A 20,530-nucleotide genomic window follows, 5' to 3' on the forward strand; every position below is an offset into this window, starting at 1 on the left:
TACTCTCTGATATATAATGGAGAGATGTAGCTCAGTCTCTGATCTCTCTCTTTTTCTCTCTTCCTCTCTTTCTTTCTTCCCCTCTCTCTCTCTCTCTCTCGCTCTCTCTCTCTCTCTCTCTCTCTCTCTCTCTCTCTCTCTCTCTCACAGCTGTGCCCTCAATTTCTTGTGCACTTGATGCGAACAATGTGTGCTTTCTGCAAATAACATTAAATAGCCCACTGCTTCAGTAATGCCCCATAAATATGCCTAAACCTCCAAGAGCAAAAATAATTACTTTCATACCTTTTTCCAAGCCCACAGCACAGAATCATTTTTCTCTCCCTCTCCTATTCCTTCTCCTCATCTTCCTCCTCCTCATTCGATTTAATCAGTTCCTGCGCTTTATTCTTTGCTCTTCCACCTTTTTTCTATACATTTTCTTTACCTTTTCACAAATTATAATTTGTAATGCTGCAGTAACACAAACAGTCAACTCGTTAAAAAATGTCAATGCCACTGTGCCCCCTGTAGTAAACAGATACCTGTAAAAGTTCTTTTATAATAATTGAAGGAACCTAGGTGATTCACAGAGGGAAAAATTCCAGTTCTATTTTAAAAAATGTGTAAATCTGGAAATTAATATTTTATATTTGTTTGTTTGATTAATTGTTTGGGTTTTTTTGTTTGTTTGTTTGTTTGTTTGTGCAACATTTTTTAAATCTTAGGGAACTGATTTTTAGATTAAAATCTGCCAAAGCACTAATATAGAAAAAAATGGAAAAAACAACCTTATCTACTTACTCACCTTTGATTGTTAGTTTAATTGATTGATTGCTAATAATATAATTAGATTTTTTTATCATGCATGAGATGCAAAAAACATTTGTTTGTTTGTTTTATTTGTTTGTTTATGATATTTTATTTACCTTTCTGTTTTTATTAACACAAGTTCAGATTTCAGATTAATACCTGTTGATTGCAAATTGTTTTCGCAAAACTGTACAATTTCAAATGAATCTTATCAATGTTCCAGTTTTAATGTTTCTTTGGATATGGATGTATATATTTCTATATACTATGTATTTGATGTAGTAGAGGTTAAACAAAGGGCCTGTGAGACTACAGGAAGTGAAAGATGTGTAGGTTTGAAGGTGTAGTTACATACGCACAGGATTATAGACGCTTAAATGAATCGCATCAAAGCAAAGAAACAAAACCCATAACTCTTTTAACCCTGTACCTGTAGTTACACATCCTTTTCTTCTGTACACATGCTGCTGCACCACTTCATGTGGATCTTCACATGGATCTTTATGGATCTCTGAGGGATACCACCAAAGAAAAGAGAAACCACAACTGCGAGGTCAAAGTCCGGGTACATACTGTAATTAAAGACAGCGGTGAGTGTATACGTATGAGCAGCCTAATTAACATAGAGTCATGCTTCTTAAACCAACTGATCTTCTGCCAAGTTTGCCATGTGTGGATATGGAGCTCCAGCTGTGGGCAAACAGTAACAAGGGAGGGGTAAAAGTGTTCATGAAGCCTTACCTCTGCTGTCTTAAGAGGACTGGACAAAGGTAAAAGGTCAACCAAACTTGTTGAGAAGAGTATTGAGAAGAGGTGTTTGAAACATAATCATATAACTCATAACACAAAAAAAAACTTCCCCAACAAAACTGGTTCATTTATCATTTGTATTTTTGTGTGATGCTGTGACTTGTTTGAAATAGATTACTTTAGCACTTTCTTTGTAATCTCAATGTCACCAAAACTCATTTTCAGAAATGACTTTGCTAATCATGCATGGAGCATGAAAGGCAAAAAGAATCATTAAAAAATTACACATGTAATCAAACCAGAGTGGAAAGAAAACACATTTTCCTTGTTTAAAAAACAGAACTTTTGAACTCTCCAATGCCAGCTCTGGGTAAATCCATAAGGCAGAGTGACTCTGGGTGTCGCCTTTAATTGCGAAAAAAATTAGGAAAACCTTGTTTGATGCATTGAGTTTTTCATAATTACTAATCGAGCATGATGGCAATAAAACAATGCACATTGTTCACACATCTGTGTTTTCCATTCAATCCTCAACTTTCATTCGAGCTGTCTGTAATCCCTCAAACATGACTAATGGGAAACATTAAATACAAGTACAGGAACAAGTGGTTTTAATTAAAATGCTGTTTCACAGGGGTCCTTGAATCCAAAATGCTTTTCCTTCTTTCTTTCTTTCTTTCTTTCTTTCTTTCTTTCTTTCTTTCTGCACATGTTTTTCCTTTTATTAGCAGTTATGGATTTCTTCACATCGCTTTTCTAAAAAAAAAGTCTTGTATACTTTCTCCTGAATTCTAGTGCTAGGATCTGAACTACAGTACATTTATTTTTTTAACAAAAAAAAACAAAAACAATGTAAAACAACAATTACTCCCAGCAAATAGCAGGTTTAATGTCAGGTTTTATAAAATTGCAAAATGCCATGTTCTGTGTGAGTCAGATGATGGAGTGATTTGCTGGGGTGATCCTCAAATACTTAAATACAAAAAATGTTTAAGTAAATAAGAGGGACGGAGGGACTTTGACAGAAACAGACAGATGGATGGACAGGCAAAGGAAAGGTTGGATTATTAAATGATGTGATAAATTATATATATATATATATATATATATATATATATATATATATATATATATATATATATATATATATATATATATATATATATATACATACAAAAAGTAAATTCTTTTTATAAAGTCAGAAAGTAAATAAAACATTTGTGAATTTTATTTATACTCTCTGATAAAGAAACTTACAGAGGAACAAGATTGATCACCTACTTTAGATTAGACTTGACCTGTTTGTTTGTTTGTTTTTATTGTACCTCTTTTTACATTACGTAAGAATCAGAAGCACATTTTTCATGACAAAGCATTCCCTTTGATCATGAGGTCACAGTTTACAGTTAACAGTACACAGTTTAATAATGCTGAGTGGCATGAAAACGCATCCTGTAAGGACTGAAAGAGAAAACAGCAAGGGAACTGAACTCGGCTGGGTTCTTCATGGGAACTTTTCATGAACTGACTCTGACATCGCTCTGTTCCTCCCTCACGTACTGAACTGAGGTTTATAAGAGTTAATGAACAGTACATGCACACCAGTACTAAGCGTCAGGCTGTGACACTGTGACCTTTTAACTTTTTTAAGAGAGCTTGTGTATTACATATGGGCGCAATCAAACAATCCATTCAAACTCTCTCCGGCCCGGTCACGCTGCTCCTAAAGATCACACAGATCCCAGAGAACATGTGGCTGAAACTTTCACTTTCAATCAACTTTCTTGAGGAGGTTTTTTCTTTTTTCTGAACTGATGCTCCTGTACACAATACACCAACTCTTTTTGTGTGGAATGGGTGAAGAGTCAAGTTAAAATAAAATACACGTTTTAAAATGACATTTGAATTAAAACAGAACATGATAAAGCATTCTAAAAATGCTGTTTTACTCTTCTGTTTTCTTAATTAGCCAAATTAACACAATTCAAAAATCGAATAATTCTTTTTTTTTATGTAAAAGTGATTTCTCTACCTAAATGTACTTCTGTTAAAGCATTTTTGTGGAGATAAAGGTTCTAAAAAAGGGTTCTAACTGAAGCCATCTGTAATAAGGAAAGTATCTGAGGTAAAGTTCTACGTAAAAGTTTAAGGTTTTACATAGAGCATAGTGAAAGTACCTGACAAGGTTTCACATAAGATATTTTTTTATTTACACTGTTTGAAATCCAACTACTTGATGATGATGATGATAATGATGATGATGATGATGATGATGATGATGATAAATGCTAAATGATAATGACTAATACATTTATATAATTTCTTCTGTATAGTTTGTTTATTTGCTTTTGTTGTTGTAATTGTTGATACTGTTTTCAGGATTCTATGGTTTGGGTATTCCATGCAATTACCACAACAAAATTGATAGAATTTATTTAAAAAATATTTAAATCATTCAATGAAAAGCTTTTTAAATAGGTAATTAAGAGTGTGAGTGACTCAAAAGATCAGATTTTTTCTCATTTACAGGTTGTCAGATGATTTGTATTATTTTCTGCAAAACATTAAATAAAAATTTACTTCAAGCATCAGTATCATGCTAAAGCCATAAATGTAAAAAAATTTGAATCAGACGTAAAAAAATTTGAGTAAAGCAATCTTGCTAAACTCTCATGATGGTGTGTCAGTTTATCATGTTTTGTTTTTAATGTTGATTACATTTTTTTATTATATAATTCAGAATGTTTATAGATCACACACTGTGCTCCCAGGATGCACCTCAGCATCTGTGGGTGAGTATGAAAAATGTTTGGTCCGAGTCAGTTTTAGGGGTTAATTTTTTCATGTGTGTGTGTGTCTGTGTGTGTGTGTGTGTCTGTGTGTGTGTCTGTGTGTGTGTATATATGTGTGTGTGACAGACTCCTCTCCTGGTGAGCTCGCTTCCATGATGAATGGCCACCTTTCCATTCTTTATTGCGCCACTAAATCATAAGGCTGCCATGCTTTTATAACCATTCTTTGCTGTTTTTTTAATTCCTCTCCTCTTTTGGAATAATCCTACAAAGTCAGTTTCTTTTTTTTCTAATGAAGGGCAGTTTTTTTTTTTTTTTGGTGAATGTTTTTCATCTGTTGAAAAAAGCATCATCACATGCACAAAACATCTCAATTAGACACCCTCTGGTGGTCTTGTGGTCCTGTGGTCATCTAAACCTACTATAAAGGTTTAAAGTCAAAGCTTATAATGATAAAATCCATAAATTTTGTTGTGAAAAGGAAAAAGACCTGTGTCCTTGAATGATATGAAGCGATTTTCTGTCCTTCGTTTCCCCACCCTGCATTCTCAAGCCTGGATTTCTCCATTAGGCCTTTACAGAAGGAGTGATACAGAACGATACAGAGTGTAGAATGATTCTGTAATACTTTCACCCCTCATATCCTTTTGATATAATGATACTATCTACCACCTTATTACCTGTAACTATAGCAAGCCTTGCTGCGGGTGAAATGAGCAAATGAGTTTTCTTCTCTTCATCTCCTGTGATTCATGCCAGATCTACATTCGAGTCTCATCCGCAGCAGCAGTGCCTGCCGAGCAAACTTGCATCATGAGAAAATGAGCATCGTATGAGTGTTTACAATTATCACAGTGTTATGGTACATTACAGTATCACAAAAATCACCGTATTTTGCATCTAATGTTCACTCTGGTGCTTTAAAACCAGGGTTGCAAAAAAAGAGCAAAAAGGACAAAAATGCAAAAAAGGACAAAAGTGCAAAGAGGTTCCTAGAGGTCCTTTTAAAAGATTCTAAGCTTTGCTAAAACAATCTGAAGAACCTATAAACAGGGACATGGCATTTTGCATGTGCATCTTAGTTTGCATCATTTAAGCAATTTGCAAATATGAGGTATATAATATATATAATATAAGAGTAATGAACACAATAAGATTCATAAAGTTAATATACTGAGGATTAGAGCTGGACTAAATCTGGATTGGGATGTTCAACAGCATATGGATGTGATAGTCAGTTTTACACAGTAAATTGGCTATATATTTTATGTTAGGTCCAGGAGGTTAACTTGAGGCCACAATTAAGATACTGATACTAGGAGATAATATGTCAAGGTCATGAGACTACATTATTTTAAGACCATATGTTAATACATCAATATGACAAACTCTGAATCTCATGGGCACCAATTATGTTGTGTTGTGTTGTGTTGTGTTGTGTTGTGTTGTGTTGTGTTGTGTTGTGTTGTGTTGTTGTGTTGTGTTGTGTAATGTTATGACCATGAGACACCAAAGTTATGACCATAAATTGTGTAAATTGTAACTTAATATGTTGTGGAACCTCCTACTGAATACTGTAAGTGCCCTTTAGGTAATTATTTGGCAGGAACAGGTAAAAGAGTTTAATTTCTTTGAGGATTTGCTCAAGGTGATGTGAGCTAATGGTATATACATTACCATGGTAGATCATTCCAAGATTGAAATGCAATATTTTCTATCATCTGCATTCTTCTTTTTGCAACCACAGTGGTCTATTTCAAATGATTTCTCTGTCTCAGTCATTTTAAAACAATCATTGCAACAAGCTCATAGGAACAAAGTCAGCACAAACATGTTGCCAAGAGACACAACCAATCTATAATTTAATCCCTCTTTGTGCCAATTGGTTGAACTGACTGCTGTTGGCGATGGAATTTCAGACCAAACATAGATCCATGGATTTTCCCTTGTGTTGATCTGATATGAATTTGCTGGTAGTGGATTGAGTGCAACATCTCAAAACTTTGGTGTCAGTTGTTCTTATCAGTGACTGAGCAGTTATCTCTTCGCTTCTTATCCCTCTTCTCTTCTCTTCATTTCTCCCCTCTTCTCTTCTCTTCTCTTCTCTTCTCTTCTCTTCTCTTCTCTTCTCTTCTCTTCTCTTCTCTTCTCATTTCTTCTCTTTGACTTCCAGTAAATCCTTGGTATAGTATTTGTATCGGGAGTGATGCCATCATTAGCAATCAATAGGAATTTACTCATTGCCATCTTACATGTAGAAATATCAACAATATTAGAAAATGTATCTAAAATGTAAAAATATAAGACTACAATTAAAAAAATTCAATTTTTAAATAGTATTGACTAGTCTTATTTTATTAGTAGCTCATTTTCATTCTATGGGCTGATAATTTTATTTAACAGATAATTTTATTTTTATTAATTGACTTAGTTAAAATGCCAATTCTAAACTTGAATGCACATGTTTGATATAAGTTCTTTAATAACAATATAATTAAAACCATTACATAACCTCAGAACAATCACAACAGAACAAATGCAAGCAACTTGAAAACTTGTGTTTATTCATGAATTTCAATTTAACTCTGAGACTGTCCTCAGTTTTGCTTTTCTGATCTTCGCCTCTGAAAAATCCACTCGACCTTCAGCCATCGATTCCCACATCAGACAGACAGATAGAGAGACAGGTAGCTTCACCTCCACTGCACCTGTAATGAGTAAATTTAGCTTCCCTGACAGGTTCTTTGACCTCACAGAGGTCTTTTTTCTTTGAGCCAGATGTTACAGGTGTTTTATTAGAAAAAAAATCACACCGAAACACTCTTGCAGAGTCCTGACTCCTCAAACCTTTGTGTCAATCACGATTTACACGTTTTATTGTGTCTGCTTCAGGACACGTCCTTTGATATAGTGTGTTGTACTCGGAAAAAGTTAGAAAAGGGTGAAAGAAACAGTGTATATGCTGTATTATGTCTCCCCCTAGTGGCCATGTATAAAAACTAGCTTTTAAAGTTTTTAATACTTTAATCAATATTGGCAGGGACAAACATTAATGCTTTATGCAAACGTATGTTTATTATTAGTGAAACTATATTCAACATAGAACATGAAGACAAAATATTTTTTTAATGTTTTAATGTAATTATGTTGTTTTAAATTAGGTAAATAGTAAAAACACCAAACAGAACTTTTGCTATGTTTCCACGGACGGGTTTAATTGCCGGATGTTTGCACCACTGTAGATTTTGGTGCTTGATCTGATACTTGTTGCAAACAAAGGTTTTGTGAATAAAAATTATTTTTCGGTGTAGTTTATTTAGTTTTTTTATATCTGAGTAAAGAGATGATGTTGCGAATAAATCTGTGTTGGGTTGAAGGTTTTAAATTTGCCTCTTTGATATTTATTTTCTTTACATTTGTAATAAAATGTAAAAACAGAAATGCTCACTGCATTAATTGCGTGTTAATAAAATTACTTCTGTTAAAGTGAATTAGCGTCAACATCGCGTCATGTTGATTTTGACAGCTCTCTCTCTCTCTCTCTCTCTCTCTCTCTCTCTCTCTCTCTATATATATATATATATATATATATATATATATATATATATATATATATATATATATATATATATATATATATATATGTGTGTGTGTGTGTGTGTGTGTGTGTGTGTGTGTGTGTGAGCAGGTACACAGTAATTTGATGGGAGACTCTGGCACACGCTAAGCTATGAGCTGTGACGGACAGATTTTTATGAGCCATCAATCATTGAAAGTGTAACCCATGCACCAAGGATTTGAGTAAAGGGGGTGGAGTAAAGTGGGTGGGTGAGGATGTTAAAGTGTGGGGTCCTGACCCAAGGCCCGATGTGACATTCACAAAAGGAGTTGCCACTCTCTCTCTCTCACTCAGACCACTCTATTACACCAAAGCATGATGGATATTCCCTCTAAAATTGCTCACATGTGGCCTGACATGCAATTTGTTATCATTTAGAAAAATCATGTGGTTTCAAATTTATGTCTCACTTTTTTATAAACCTTAAAACAAAAATGTTAGTAATAAAATATAAAGAAATATAACTTTATTTTTATGTATTTATGTATGTAAATATCAGAGAAATGCTATATTGAGAACTGTAGTGTATAAACATTTGTGTTGTGTAATCAAGAAAAGGTACATCATGTTTTTTTGTTTTGTTTTTTACCAAGAATCAATATTGCTAATAGCAAACACAGGGCAAAGGTGATTGGAAAGCCCCTGCTGCTTCCTAGAAAAAAAAAAAAAAAAAAAAAAAAAGGTTGCCTGGTCACCATACCCAGGTTTCGTTGTTTCATAGAATTGTTTTACAAGGAAATACATTAAATGTTGTTGTAATTTTCATACCATTATTTTATTTGTGTAAATCTTTTTTATAAAACTCCTTTAATTTGTGCACATAAAAATGTATAACACTCCTATCATTTTCAAAAATAATTACTAAAATGGTCTGTTGGAGCATTTATAAAGGATCCCCGCTCTGCAGGAAAATATCACAACTGGCAATCCTGGGGTAATTGGTGTGTAATCTCGCTAACAGTGCCTCTAAAGGCAATAAGAGGAACTGCACCTTTACAAATGTCAAAAAACTTGTGGTTTGTAGTTGTGACTCCAACACCAGCAAAACTTACAATGTGTCACCAAGAATTGTGTACATGTAAGTATTGAACATATTTAATTTATTTTTATGTGGTGAAACATGGCTGGCCATGTGACAGTTTTCCTGAGCGAGTCGTGTTTACTTTTCAATGCCCTCCCCTTTATGATTCCCTGTCATCTGATAAGAGCAAACTCAGTGACAAGAGCAAATGCAATCTCTGCTTCTTCTTTCTTTACATGACTGTGGAAGGAGCAGTTTCATAAGAAGTCAAAGAACACTGAAAGCAAATCTCCAAAGAGTGAAGAAGTAGGCCATGCTGGTGAAAGTCAACGCCTACTGAATGATTGATGGCTTTTCTGCTTTGAGCTTTAATCTCCTGTGTAAAGAAGTAAAGAATTTGAAGTCATCCATCCAGTCTGACTTGGAATTACAGTACTATGAAGATCTCTGAAGGAGAACTGGACTTGGGCACCACGGATTACACAGTGGCCTTAGACCCGAGCTACACCATGCTGGAGTTTGACAGCCTAAGAGTTCTCCCAGTGGACACAGGTTTGTGTAACATGACCACAAACACACTTTGTTGTGGGTTAAAGTGATCAAAAATCAAAAAGAGTGAAACACTGGTTTGATTGATCCAATATATAGGAATATTTTTCTGATGGAGTGGAATTACTATAAGCATAATAAGGTTAATAATTTTCTTCATAACTAAATTCTTTTATTCCTCTTATTTCACTTACTCACTTCAAATTATCACACGTTTGTTTTTGTCCATTTATAGCTACAATAATATTTGTTGTTGTGGAACATCTGCAAAACAAGTTAGTCCCGTTTATTTAAAATATAGCAACTTTAAACACACTAAACTACACTAGGCTACACACCAAACTGCACACCATAACAATCACTTTACTACACATCAAACTGCACACTGGAGTACACGCTATAGCATTCATCACATCACACACCAGACTAAACTAAACACCAAACTACACACCATACTACGCACCATACAACACACCAAACAGCACACTCAACTACATACTATAGTACACACCACAATACACATCACTATACACTACACATTATATTGTACACCACACTACAAACCAAACTACTGTACACAACAAACCGCAAACTCAACTACACACCATAGTACACCAAAGTAAACTACAAACTATAAATTACCATAATACAGAGGAAACTGCACACTTAACTACACACAATATTACACACCACACTAAAATAGCTTTAAAATTTACACCAGCCTCTGTACCCAGTTAATAAGAATGAAGAATATATATATATATATATATATATATATATATATATATATATATATATATATATATATATATATATATATATATATTAGCAAAACAATAATAGTGTATCTATGTCCAAGAGGTACTGTTTCCTTTACTGGTTCCTGGTATGTGCTTCATGGCTTTACCATAGCTTTAGGCACAAGCTTGGAATAATTTTATTTTGCTCTTAGATAAGGTGATCAAGTGATAATAAACAAAACTCAGGGTTTCTGATTTTAAACCTGCGCTTGAGTTACTGTCTAGAAGTTTTTCATGTTCCCACTGTTTTTGGGTCCTGATGTGTTTTCCCTCAACCCAATTCGCCATGGCAGGAGGTGACTTGGTAACTCTAAACTACTCCTTCAGGTGAATGTGTGTGGTGTCCTGTGAGACACTGGTATCTCATCCAGGATGTATTCCAATTTCAGACTAAGTGGTCCTAAGATAGATCTACTTATTGAAAACAGTGAATGAAGCTCCAGAGTCCTGGTTTGATCCTGAGCTTTAGGTTTCTGATTGGAGTAAAGTTCCCTGCACCTTTTAAAAATGTGCCATTAGGCAGTCTAGTGACACTGGTGTGCATTATAGGATATTTCTTTATCTTGTTCCCATTGTTCCCAGAATTCCTGACTTCAGATTCACTCTGAAGTGATAGTTTATATGAATAAATGATTAAACAGATGCTCTTAGCTAAACCAGATGCAAGATGCTATTAGCTAAACCAAATGTCTTTGAAATATAGCACAAAAAACATTTAGTTGTTTATATGTGAAACTAAAGTAACTCTATACACTTGGAATTTACATGCAAGTTGGGGAACCATATTTTTTTCACAATAGAACATAGAATTTATATCAAATGTTTAAACTGAGAAACAAATAAGGTAATTTTGATAGCTGCAATACTTTTTAATAAAAAGTTGGAACAAAAGTCTGTAAAAAGTAAATATTTTTAAAAATTAAACAGTTGAAGGAATATTTAGCAATTAATTAGGATAATTGACAATAGATCAATAAGATAATTGGGTATAACTAGTGTATCTCAGAGAGGCAGAATTTCTCAGAACAAAACATGGGTAGAGCTTAACCAATTTGTAAAAGATACTTGGAAGATGTACATAAACAAAATAGTACTTCCTTACTGTCTACCACTAAGGTTTTTTCATATCCATACACATTCAGAGCCTCGTAACTCCTCTGGAATTGTTTTTATCTTGAATGAAAAAAATGTATCTGAACATTTAGTTAATATTATAAAGCTTTAGATTTCCATTTACAAAGACATTTGAAAACTTGTGGAGGCAAAAACATGCAGGTTTCTCAGTACAGACATTCAACAACTGACCTTGAAATTTATTGAGTTTAGATTAAGCCATGTCTCTTTTCTTTTCTCATTATGGATCTTAATATCTTTAAACTTGTTTAATGTCACAGAGCCATTCAGGTCCGAGTCGTCCCATGTAGCCACAGCTGGGATGCCCCAAGCTGCTGCCATGCTGTGCTCCATTTGTGCAGATAAAGCCACCGGGAAACACTATGGGGCATCCAGCTGCGATGGCTGCAAAGGCTTCTTTAGGCGGAGTGTGCGCAAGAACCACGCTTATACATGCAGGTGAGAGCAAGAGCACCATACAATAAAACAGTAAAACATCTTTGCTCTGTACACAAGAATCCAGAAACAAATAGTATCATGCAGCTATAAGAAAATAATCAATAACTGCAAGTCCTAAAGAGTGGATAAGCTATTTCCTTATATACAGTACTGTACAACAGCAACTTGCAAAAAAACTTAGCTTTTTGCAGAACCAAGAAACCAAAAAGCCTAAACTCTGGAAAACTTAGTTACATCTTTACCTCTGATTGTGACACAGCAATGATACTAGAGACTCTTTCCAGACTCATGACTATACACTTGAGATTTGAAGCTGTGCTACTGTCAGAGCTGCTGGAGTGGAAAATGAACAACTTCTGACTAATCAGAATGGACAATTTATAGAGCATTTTAGCCGTAGTCTCTAGAAATTCTTGTAGTGGTGGAATGGTAAGATTTTAGACTTTTTTTTATTTAGTTAAGAGCGTGTGTGTGTGTGTGTGTGTGTGTGTGTGTGTGTGTGTGTAGGTTTAGCAGGCAGTGTGTTGTGGACAAGGACAAGAGGAATCAATGTCGATACTGCAGACTACGGAAATGCTTCAGAGCAGGCATGAGGAAAGAAGGTAAGATGCCAATTATATGATTTTTTGCAAAAGTTTGTGTTTGACAAAGAAGGCAAGGAAATAAGTCTTAATTATAGCATTAGTTTTGAGTTTTACAAATGTCTCTTAATTATTACAAGTTACAAAAAAGATTAAAAAGTGTTTTAAGTATATATGTATAAACAGTGAATTTATTAATTCATTATTATTTTTGTTTTAATTTTCAAAAGACGAAATGATTAGATTGTGTATCATTGTGTGAATTATGTAGATTTGTTTTAAAAGCGCTTCCAAATAAAGATTTGACAATATACAGTTCAATTTTTATAATTTTGATTTTTGATTTTTGATTTTTATCTTCATTGTTCTATTTAAAACATGTAATGATTTTAGTGCAGTACCTGACAGATTTCAAATAATATGGCATTTGGCAAAATGTTGCAAATGAATAATAGTACTGTAAATATTTTTAAGTTTATAATAAATCCATGAGCAATATACTCCACTATACACTAGACTGTGTACTTAATGAATAATTCATGAATAATGATTAATATAACATTTAATTACAATCATAAACATGTAACAGGTAACATCAAATTAATATCTATTGGTTTATTTCTACTTTAAAATATCAACACCTTTTTGATAAAGGCTTACTTATTTGATGATACTTCAATTTATAATTTATTAATTGATGACTTCTTGGACTGGAAGTTTCATGATAAATGACTGAAGAAGAGGACGGCCTCTTTGTGTGAATGTAATTGTAGATGTACGTTATAATATATTATTTTAATTAAATGTACAAAAGGCACATGAATGACTTTTTTCCAACATGGCTGTGATCTAAGGTAGGAGAATCTAAACCAAGTCTTATCTCCTTTTGTAGTTACTGATAAATGAGAGGGATAAACTAATCATGGCAAGAAGGAGTGCCATGAATGGCTTTTCCTTAATGTCAATAATTAACACACCGGTGTATAGTCAAATATTTGCTAGGAATTATCTGAAAAAAAACCAGACATGGCTTGGTACATGAAAAAGATATTTGGTATTTATTTACTATAACTATGATCCACAGCATTATGATTGATTATGATTAATTTATCTTTTCTTTTTTTTTCATTCAGACAGAATGTACATTTGATCATAAGCCAAACTTTACAAGCATGTAAAGTGGGTCATAAACCAAACTAGTGTGTTGTATAATAATGAATAATCCATGAGAGGCGATGCACTACAATGATTTCATTACAAATGAGATGCTGATTAAAGCCCATCAGCAGCTAGTGAACATAGATTTTAGTTTAGATTACAAAAAAAAAGAAAAAAGACACCTTGCTCTATATAGGCTACTAGCTAGTGAGGTTTTTAGAATAACTTCATAATATGCAGTTGAGACACAGTAAAGTCTAACATTTAAAGTAACTTCAACTGTGTTTTGAGGATAATATTATTATAATTATCAAAACAGCTAGCCAGACTGTGTCTCAAAAACTGCACAAAACTAGAAACATCTAAGTATCAGAAAATTTAGATGTTTGTTATTTTTTTGGCTGAGATGTTTCAGACGTATGGACTTAACCAACTCTTTGATCCACTTTAAGCTTTTACCAATTGCAACAGAAACTTCTGTAAATCAAAGCAATATCTAAATTTATACTTTACCATTTTAAATGTCTGGTCCACTCCTCCTCCAGTTAAAATGTTTATATAGGACGTGTGGGGCAAAAAAAGTTACCATGAAAAAAAATTCCAAAAAATTATACTTTACTATGAAGCAGGGATGCTGTGCTGCTGCAAATGAAAATAGGGTCTATAAAGTGGTAAGACTTTCTTTTATGGTATAATTGTGATTATTTTGGGGTTAAGTAAAGCAGTGTTTTGGTGTACCTGGGTAAACAAGTGGGAAAAAAAATTGTAAACACTGAATAATATGTTTTGTTTTGTTTTTGCCTTAGCTGTACAGAATGAACGAGACAGGATCAGCTGCCGTCGAGAAGCTCAGGGAGTCGGGACTTTGACCATCAGCATCCTACTGAAGGCAGAAGAGAGCACACATCAGGTGGGCATCATAAGCACAAAAAATCTAATAATTGACAAGAATGTTAAAGTTATTTAGGCAAAAAATAAGGATATTCTGTAAAGGGTCAGAGCAAGGGCACCATTAAGGCAATCCTCAAAGTAAAGAAGATCAGTGATGCAGTTTTAGTCCCTTCAGTGATCAGCAGAACTGCCTGAGGACACTACTTGATCACAAGCTCAAAACCAGTGGGTTTATGTGTATAATAACAATCAGGCTTCCACGTGATGACACAAATGAGCTAATTGGATGATTGAATTATGAGGTGTGGGATATTTTTCCACCAAGGTCTTGCAATCTAAGATTGGAAGACCAATCCAGTGGTTCTTAATCTAAGAACCACTGGAATGAACTTATTTAACTTTATATGTGGAAATTAACCTTTTAATATTGTCTGTCTAAAGCACTGTACTGCTCTTCAGCTACGTTAAGCTTACTGTTTTGGTTCTTCATGCAGTTCTCTGTTCTGACTCCACCCATGAAGGAAGTAATTGCAAAGAAAATCGCTCGCCCAGCAGATGTTTGCGAATCCATTAAGCAGCAGCTCCTTCTCCTGGTGGAATGGGCAAAACGCATCCCAGAGTTCTGCGAGCTGCCGGTGGACGACAGGGTAGGGCATGTTTGTGTCATTTTTACCAGATGATTGATAAAACCTGTACATTTGTAAAGGCAACATATTAGCAAAATGTCTCTAATTAATGTGATGCATGTTTCATTACATTTGTAAACTTGCATTGATGGAGATTTGATGTGGTGTAGGAGGAATAAAACACTTTGTAACCTGGTGTTATAGGAAAATAATACATTTTGAAGTGGTAACAGTATAGCCACTTCATAACACCATCCTGTCACTAATTATTTTTACATTATTTTTCGTGTTTTGTCTTTAATATGTAAATGTAAATAAAATACACCATCTGTGTTGTGTTTATGTGCAGGTCAGCTTGTTGCGAGCTCACTCAGCTGAGCACCTCATCCTGGGTTTGGCTCGTCGTTCGCTTCCTTATAATGATGTCATCCTGCTAGGTAATGCACAGCTGTGGATTTTACCTTAAAGGTGTTTTCATGTGAGGACTGGCATCACTCATGATCTCTTCTATCAGGAAATGACTTCATCATCCCTGTGAATGGTCCAGAGCTGGAGATGTCCAAAGTGGCAGCACGTGTCTTGGAAGAGCTGGTCAGGCCTCTGAGAGACCTGGACATAACCGACACGGAGTTCGCCTGTCTCAGGGCCATCGTCTTTTTCGCCCCGGGTCAGTCTCACTAACATTCACACAGTATCTCACCTCACCACAATCCTTTTCCAAAACTGTCTCGCTCTGATTTTCACATTATGGTTTCATTGGAAAACTATTAATAACTTTGGAAACTTCTGGAATTTATTACCACCTGGATGGAGGGACTGATTATAATATCTGAGCCAAAATAACTGAGGACTGTCAGGTTCTGTCTGAGGGAAATGCATACCCAAAAACATTTCACTACATTTCAATACACAAAAAATCCCATCATGGTCAGGTTTTCCAGGGTTTTAGTCTTAAAAATATTCAAAAGATATTTATGGAATTTAAGGTCAAAAGATAAGTCTGAATATCAGTCATTAAGTTATTATAATGTGGTTATAATTCCACTTAATATATTTTAATAATATTTGTATCTTTTTATCTTTTTTTTTGTTGTTTGTTGTTTGAGGTTTGGCAGATTTAAATTGGATGAAAAATTAAGGGCAGTTGAAAAAAATATTGGACCACTTAGCAGGAGCAACCTGGATTGGCATTAAATGTGTAGAAAGTCTGATTCACAATAGAGACACAAAGTTTTGTCTGATAGAAACTTGTTTGTAAACATTGATCTGGTTTCTTTACTCAAAGTTGTACCTGAGCAAGACTGAATTTTTCTGGCTGTAATATGAACATCAGATATAAATTTAATTGCTCAATCTAATAATTTTTTTTTTCTACAGTAACAGCAAGTGCACTGTAAGTTGGATAGCAAATACACAAAACCTATAACTAATAATGAACTGAATTAAAAAAATGCATGGCTTGACATAGTGAAATATATAATCATTAGTACAGTGGGGTTTTTGTTAGGAAACTTAGGAGGAATTTTTTTTTGGGTGGCATCTCAGGTTTGTAATAGTTATGGTGCTTTATAACGTTTTACTGGAAACATTAGGGTTTTGTTTTCTGGCTTCTTGCTACAGTAATAGGTTATAAAGTTACAGAGAGAGGGAGATGGAAGATGATATTCTGGTAAGAAAATGTACAGTACATGAAAATAGAAACTCCCTGTTAAATCTTATCTATAAAATCATTATGATCATATGATGCTTGTTCATCAAGCATCATATTCTTGCAAAGCACCATGGTGTAATGCAGAATAACAAAATGTGAAAATTTAAAAATACAAATGTTACAAGTCAAGTCAAGTTACTTTTATTGTCTTTTCTACTATACACAGTGGCACACAGTAAAACGAAACAACGTTCCTCCAGAACCCTGGTGCTACACTAAACAACATAGAGCTACAACACAACACAAAGCTACATAAAGTGCATCGAGTGCAACCTAGTGCAAACAGTGCAGACGAAAAACAGTGCAGACAGACAACACAAGACAAAACACATAACCCAAGATAGCGCCGACCCGTAAACCGTCTGTATACTCTGATTATACAGTACTGTGCAAAGAATACATAAAAGGAAATTCACTTTGTCTAATACTGCAACACCCTAGATGAACCATATTTTCACTGGAGTTCTGGAATTATCTTACCATCTTAAGTTTTATAACAAGTTTCTTCTTCTTTGTGTCTAAGAGCTGAGGGAAAACTGCATGCTGTCAATGTCTTTTTTGTATGCACAAATCTTGCATAAAAAATAAGTCTGACCTTCTGCATCATTGCTCCTATAAAACATTTTTATTTTTTTTTTCTTTCAGACTGCCCTGGGCTGGAGTGTGCTCAGATGGTGCGCAGGCTGCGTTTTCAGGCCCATGTGTTGTTGGACGAAGCAACGTGTGAGCAGCGTGGACGGTTTGGAGAACTGCTGCTGCTGCTGCCACCACTGCAAAGCACTGCCTGGCACATGGTAGAACAGCTCCAGCTTGCCCGCCTGTTGGGAGAAGCCAGCATGGACAACCTACTGCAGGAGATGCTACTCGGAGAGTCAGCCACAGGTACCAGCTGCCAGTGCACATCTGGAGCAAGTTTAAAATGGTCAAATTGATAAAATTATTGTTTTAAGACCAACTCCTAGAAATGTAACCCATATGTTAAAGCCTGCAAAATCTTGATTTCTCTTCTGAGTGCCTAGTGGAAATGAATATATAGAAAATTGATGGATTTCTGTTTCTTCTCATTGATCTTTTACAGGCTCAAACCCAGAAGTGCTCAGTTTCAGCCCCCCTGTTGACCCGGTTCTGTCACGGAACCTACACCTGGAACAAGTGGCACTGCCAAACTTTACCTCGGTCATCCTCCCTGTACCATCCTGTGAGTCTCTTTTAAAAGTAAAGCTGAAAGTCAAACTAAAATCAACCGAACCTAGCTTAAGTGTGGCATATTGATTAGACTCATGAAAAAAGAATATGGGTCATTTATGTTAATTGTGATAGTTGGGTAACTAAATAAATAGTTTCTGAAATCTAAATAGATAGATATAATTTTTTTTAACCCAAATGAAACATTAAAAAATGTTTCCTATGAAACATTAAAAAAATCTAACAGAACCCTTCAAAATCACACAAACTCCAAATTATTAATAATTTTCTTCTTAGCCCATGAACCTGACAGTAGTTTAGCATGGAGACTTTGTACACCATAATACATTGGTTCTTTCAGAGTTCTTTAGCGGATAATAATGGGATGTTAACATCCAGGATGTTAACATCTGTACCATTACAGCTAACATTTCTGTCTCTCATTAGTTTCTACTGTATGTGTTTGGATTTTGTTCAAATTTAATTATTTATTTTGGCTGAGTGACAGCAAGGACAATGTTCAAAGATAAATCCTGTATCTCTACCTGTTTGGCAGCTCTAGCTGGAGTTCCTCTGCTTGCTGTCCAGTCTGGTGCTCAGCTCTACGCACACACACCTTCTGCAGAAATGACACTGGACATGGACAGCTGTCTCACCAAGTCTGCAGTCCACACATGTCTCTGAGCACACACAAACACACACATATGCACAAACATGCGCACAAGCACATCGTGTATACATACAAACACTCATACGCACTGCATAATGCTGTCTTATTCAGATACACATACACACTGTTAATGTTTGCTAATGTCCAGGTATAATAAGATGAATCTTTAGCTTTACATTCTCTCTTATACCAAAACCATTAAAAACACTTATTTCGAATTAGTTGTTAGCATTCATGCCTAGCAATAGCATTTAAGGAGCACAGACCGTAACCAAAAAACATCACCAAATCTTATTTGCCAACCAAAGGAATGTCATTTTTCATAAATGCATTTAAACTCATGTTCCTAAAATGTTTTTTACCGAAACCATAGACACCATGCTCCTGAGAATGGCACATTTTGTTGTTAATAATGTGAGAAAATTTGCCTAAAGGAAACATGAACTGATTTTGCTTGTCACAAACTAAACAGAGAGTATTTTATTTATCAGAGGGCACACAAGGTTATCAATAACACATTTGAATTTCACATTGCTGGATGTCTAGACATGATTTCATTTCCTATGTTTCATAAAATTACACTTTTGTTAGCGTTAGATTTTGATACTTATCTGATCTTGTGGTACTGGACATATAGCACATGTAAATTATTCAGTTATATTGTCAGAATATAATAAAATTTTAGCTGATTTTTTCGATCATATAACAAAGTGTGCATAGATATAAATCATCGCCAGCAGAGGGAGCTGATGGACCTAAATGGCTTTTCCAAAGTATAATTTTGTTCTGAATTAGCAAATGAGCTGCATGGAACAGTAATAAAATTGAATTTACACAATTACAAAACAAGATGGTTTTAATGGAATAAAGCATGTCCATCATGCTTGCAATTAAAGAAATCACTGACAGAGTTACTGTTAAAACAGCAAATAATTTTTTTTAAACAGCACACAAGTACACAATTTACATCACAAGATCTTATTTTTTTTCAGGATTATTCCTTTAAGAGCAGATTCCTTTTTTTGTGCCATCATTTCTAACGTCACATGTTTAGTTTATAATATCATACAATCTATATCACAATATAAGTTCAGTTTTTTAGTTGTGATTAGATTTTGCATTTTAACTTTAACTCTCTGTTTCAGACACTAATTTTGTGAATAGTGATTTGGGAACACTTTGAATACCTTAATATCATCTGTGTTTTTATAAATAAGACACTTCATTTGGCATTATATTATGTGTATATATAGACTTACACATGTGCTGTAATTATTCCATTTTACTTGTTGAATAAAGTTGTTTGTCTGCTTACATTGGGGGAACCTTCTGGTCTGTATCTGTCTGCCTCTCTTTTTGATTCTGTCTGCCTATCTTTATGTCTGTCGTCCACCCACCCGAACCCCCTCTCTCTCTCTCTCTCTCTCTCTCTATCTCTCTCTCTCTCTCTGTCTACCTGTTTTTCTTTTTCTCTGTCTGCCTTTTGCATTTGTTTCTGACTGTTCTTCTGTATCTCTGTAAATATCTCCCTGTCATTCTTTCTCTTTCTGTATCTGTTTGTAGCTAACTGTCTTTTTGCCTGTATATGCCTGTCTCTCTGTCTGTATCTACCAATCTTAAGCTTTCTTTATCTTTCACTGTCTATGTCTGCCTATTTGTATTATATCTTGCTCTGTTGTGTCTGTTTGTCTGTCTGTCTGTCTCTCTCCCTCTCTCTCTCTCTCATGCATGCACAAACACACACACACACACACACACACACACACACACACACACACACTTTATAGTCTCTCATTCTGTCTTAGTCTGTCAG

The 20,530-nt window shown here is 34.7% G+C and overlaps 1 protein-coding gene across 2 annotated transcripts; it reads left to right on the forward strand.

Moving 5' to 3' along the window:
• The first annotated feature begins 8,961 nt into the window (after positions 1-8,961).
• Positions 8,962-20,031, forward strand: hnf4b (hepatic nuclear factor 4, beta). Of its 2 annotated transcripts, XM_046856765.1 has the most exons (11): positions 8,962-9,031; positions 9,224-9,526; positions 11,718-11,895; positions 12,403-12,497; positions 14,441-14,544; positions 15,020-15,172; positions 15,501-15,588; positions 15,666-15,818; positions 17,508-17,744; positions 17,941-18,060; positions 18,604-20,031. In XM_046856765.1, exons 2-11 carry the CDS (start codon positions 9,412-9,414, stop codon positions 18,729-18,731), a joined length of 1,371 nt encoding a protein of 456 aa, XP_046712721.1. In that variant the 5' UTR covers positions 8,962-9,031; positions 9,224-9,411; the 3' UTR covers positions 18,732-20,031. The 2 variants fall into 2 exon arrangements, with proteins under 2 accessions (XP_046712721.1, XP_046712720.1); XM_046856764.1 differs by lacking the exon at positions 8,962-9,031 and having other exon boundaries at positions 9,186-9,526.
• Positions 20,032-20,530: the final 499 nt, after the last annotated feature.

This window comes from Silurus meridionalis, chromosome 9, assembly GCF_014805685.1.
Source record: "Silurus meridionalis isolate SWU-2019-XX chromosome 9, ASM1480568v1, whole genome shotgun sequence".
Taxonomy (NCBI): Eukaryota; Metazoa; Chordata; class Actinopteri; order Siluriformes; family Siluridae; genus Silurus; species Silurus meridionalis.

What these genes read in the sequence shown, in the direction of transcription:
- hnf4b (XM_046856765.1), top strand. Translation starts at nt 9,412, where the DNA reads ATGAAGATCTCTGAAGGAGAACTGGACTTGGGCACCACGGATTACACA. An exon ending in TAATGATGTCATCCTGCTAG is followed by an intron (nt 15,589 to 15,665) that starts GTAATGCACAGC and finishes CTCTTCTATCAG; the next exon opens with GAAATGACTTCATCATCCCT. An exon ending in ACTCGGAGAGTCAGCCACAG is followed by an intron (nt 17,745 to 17,940) that starts GTACCAGCTGCC and finishes GATCTTTTACAG; the next exon opens with GCTCAAACCCAGAAGTGCTC.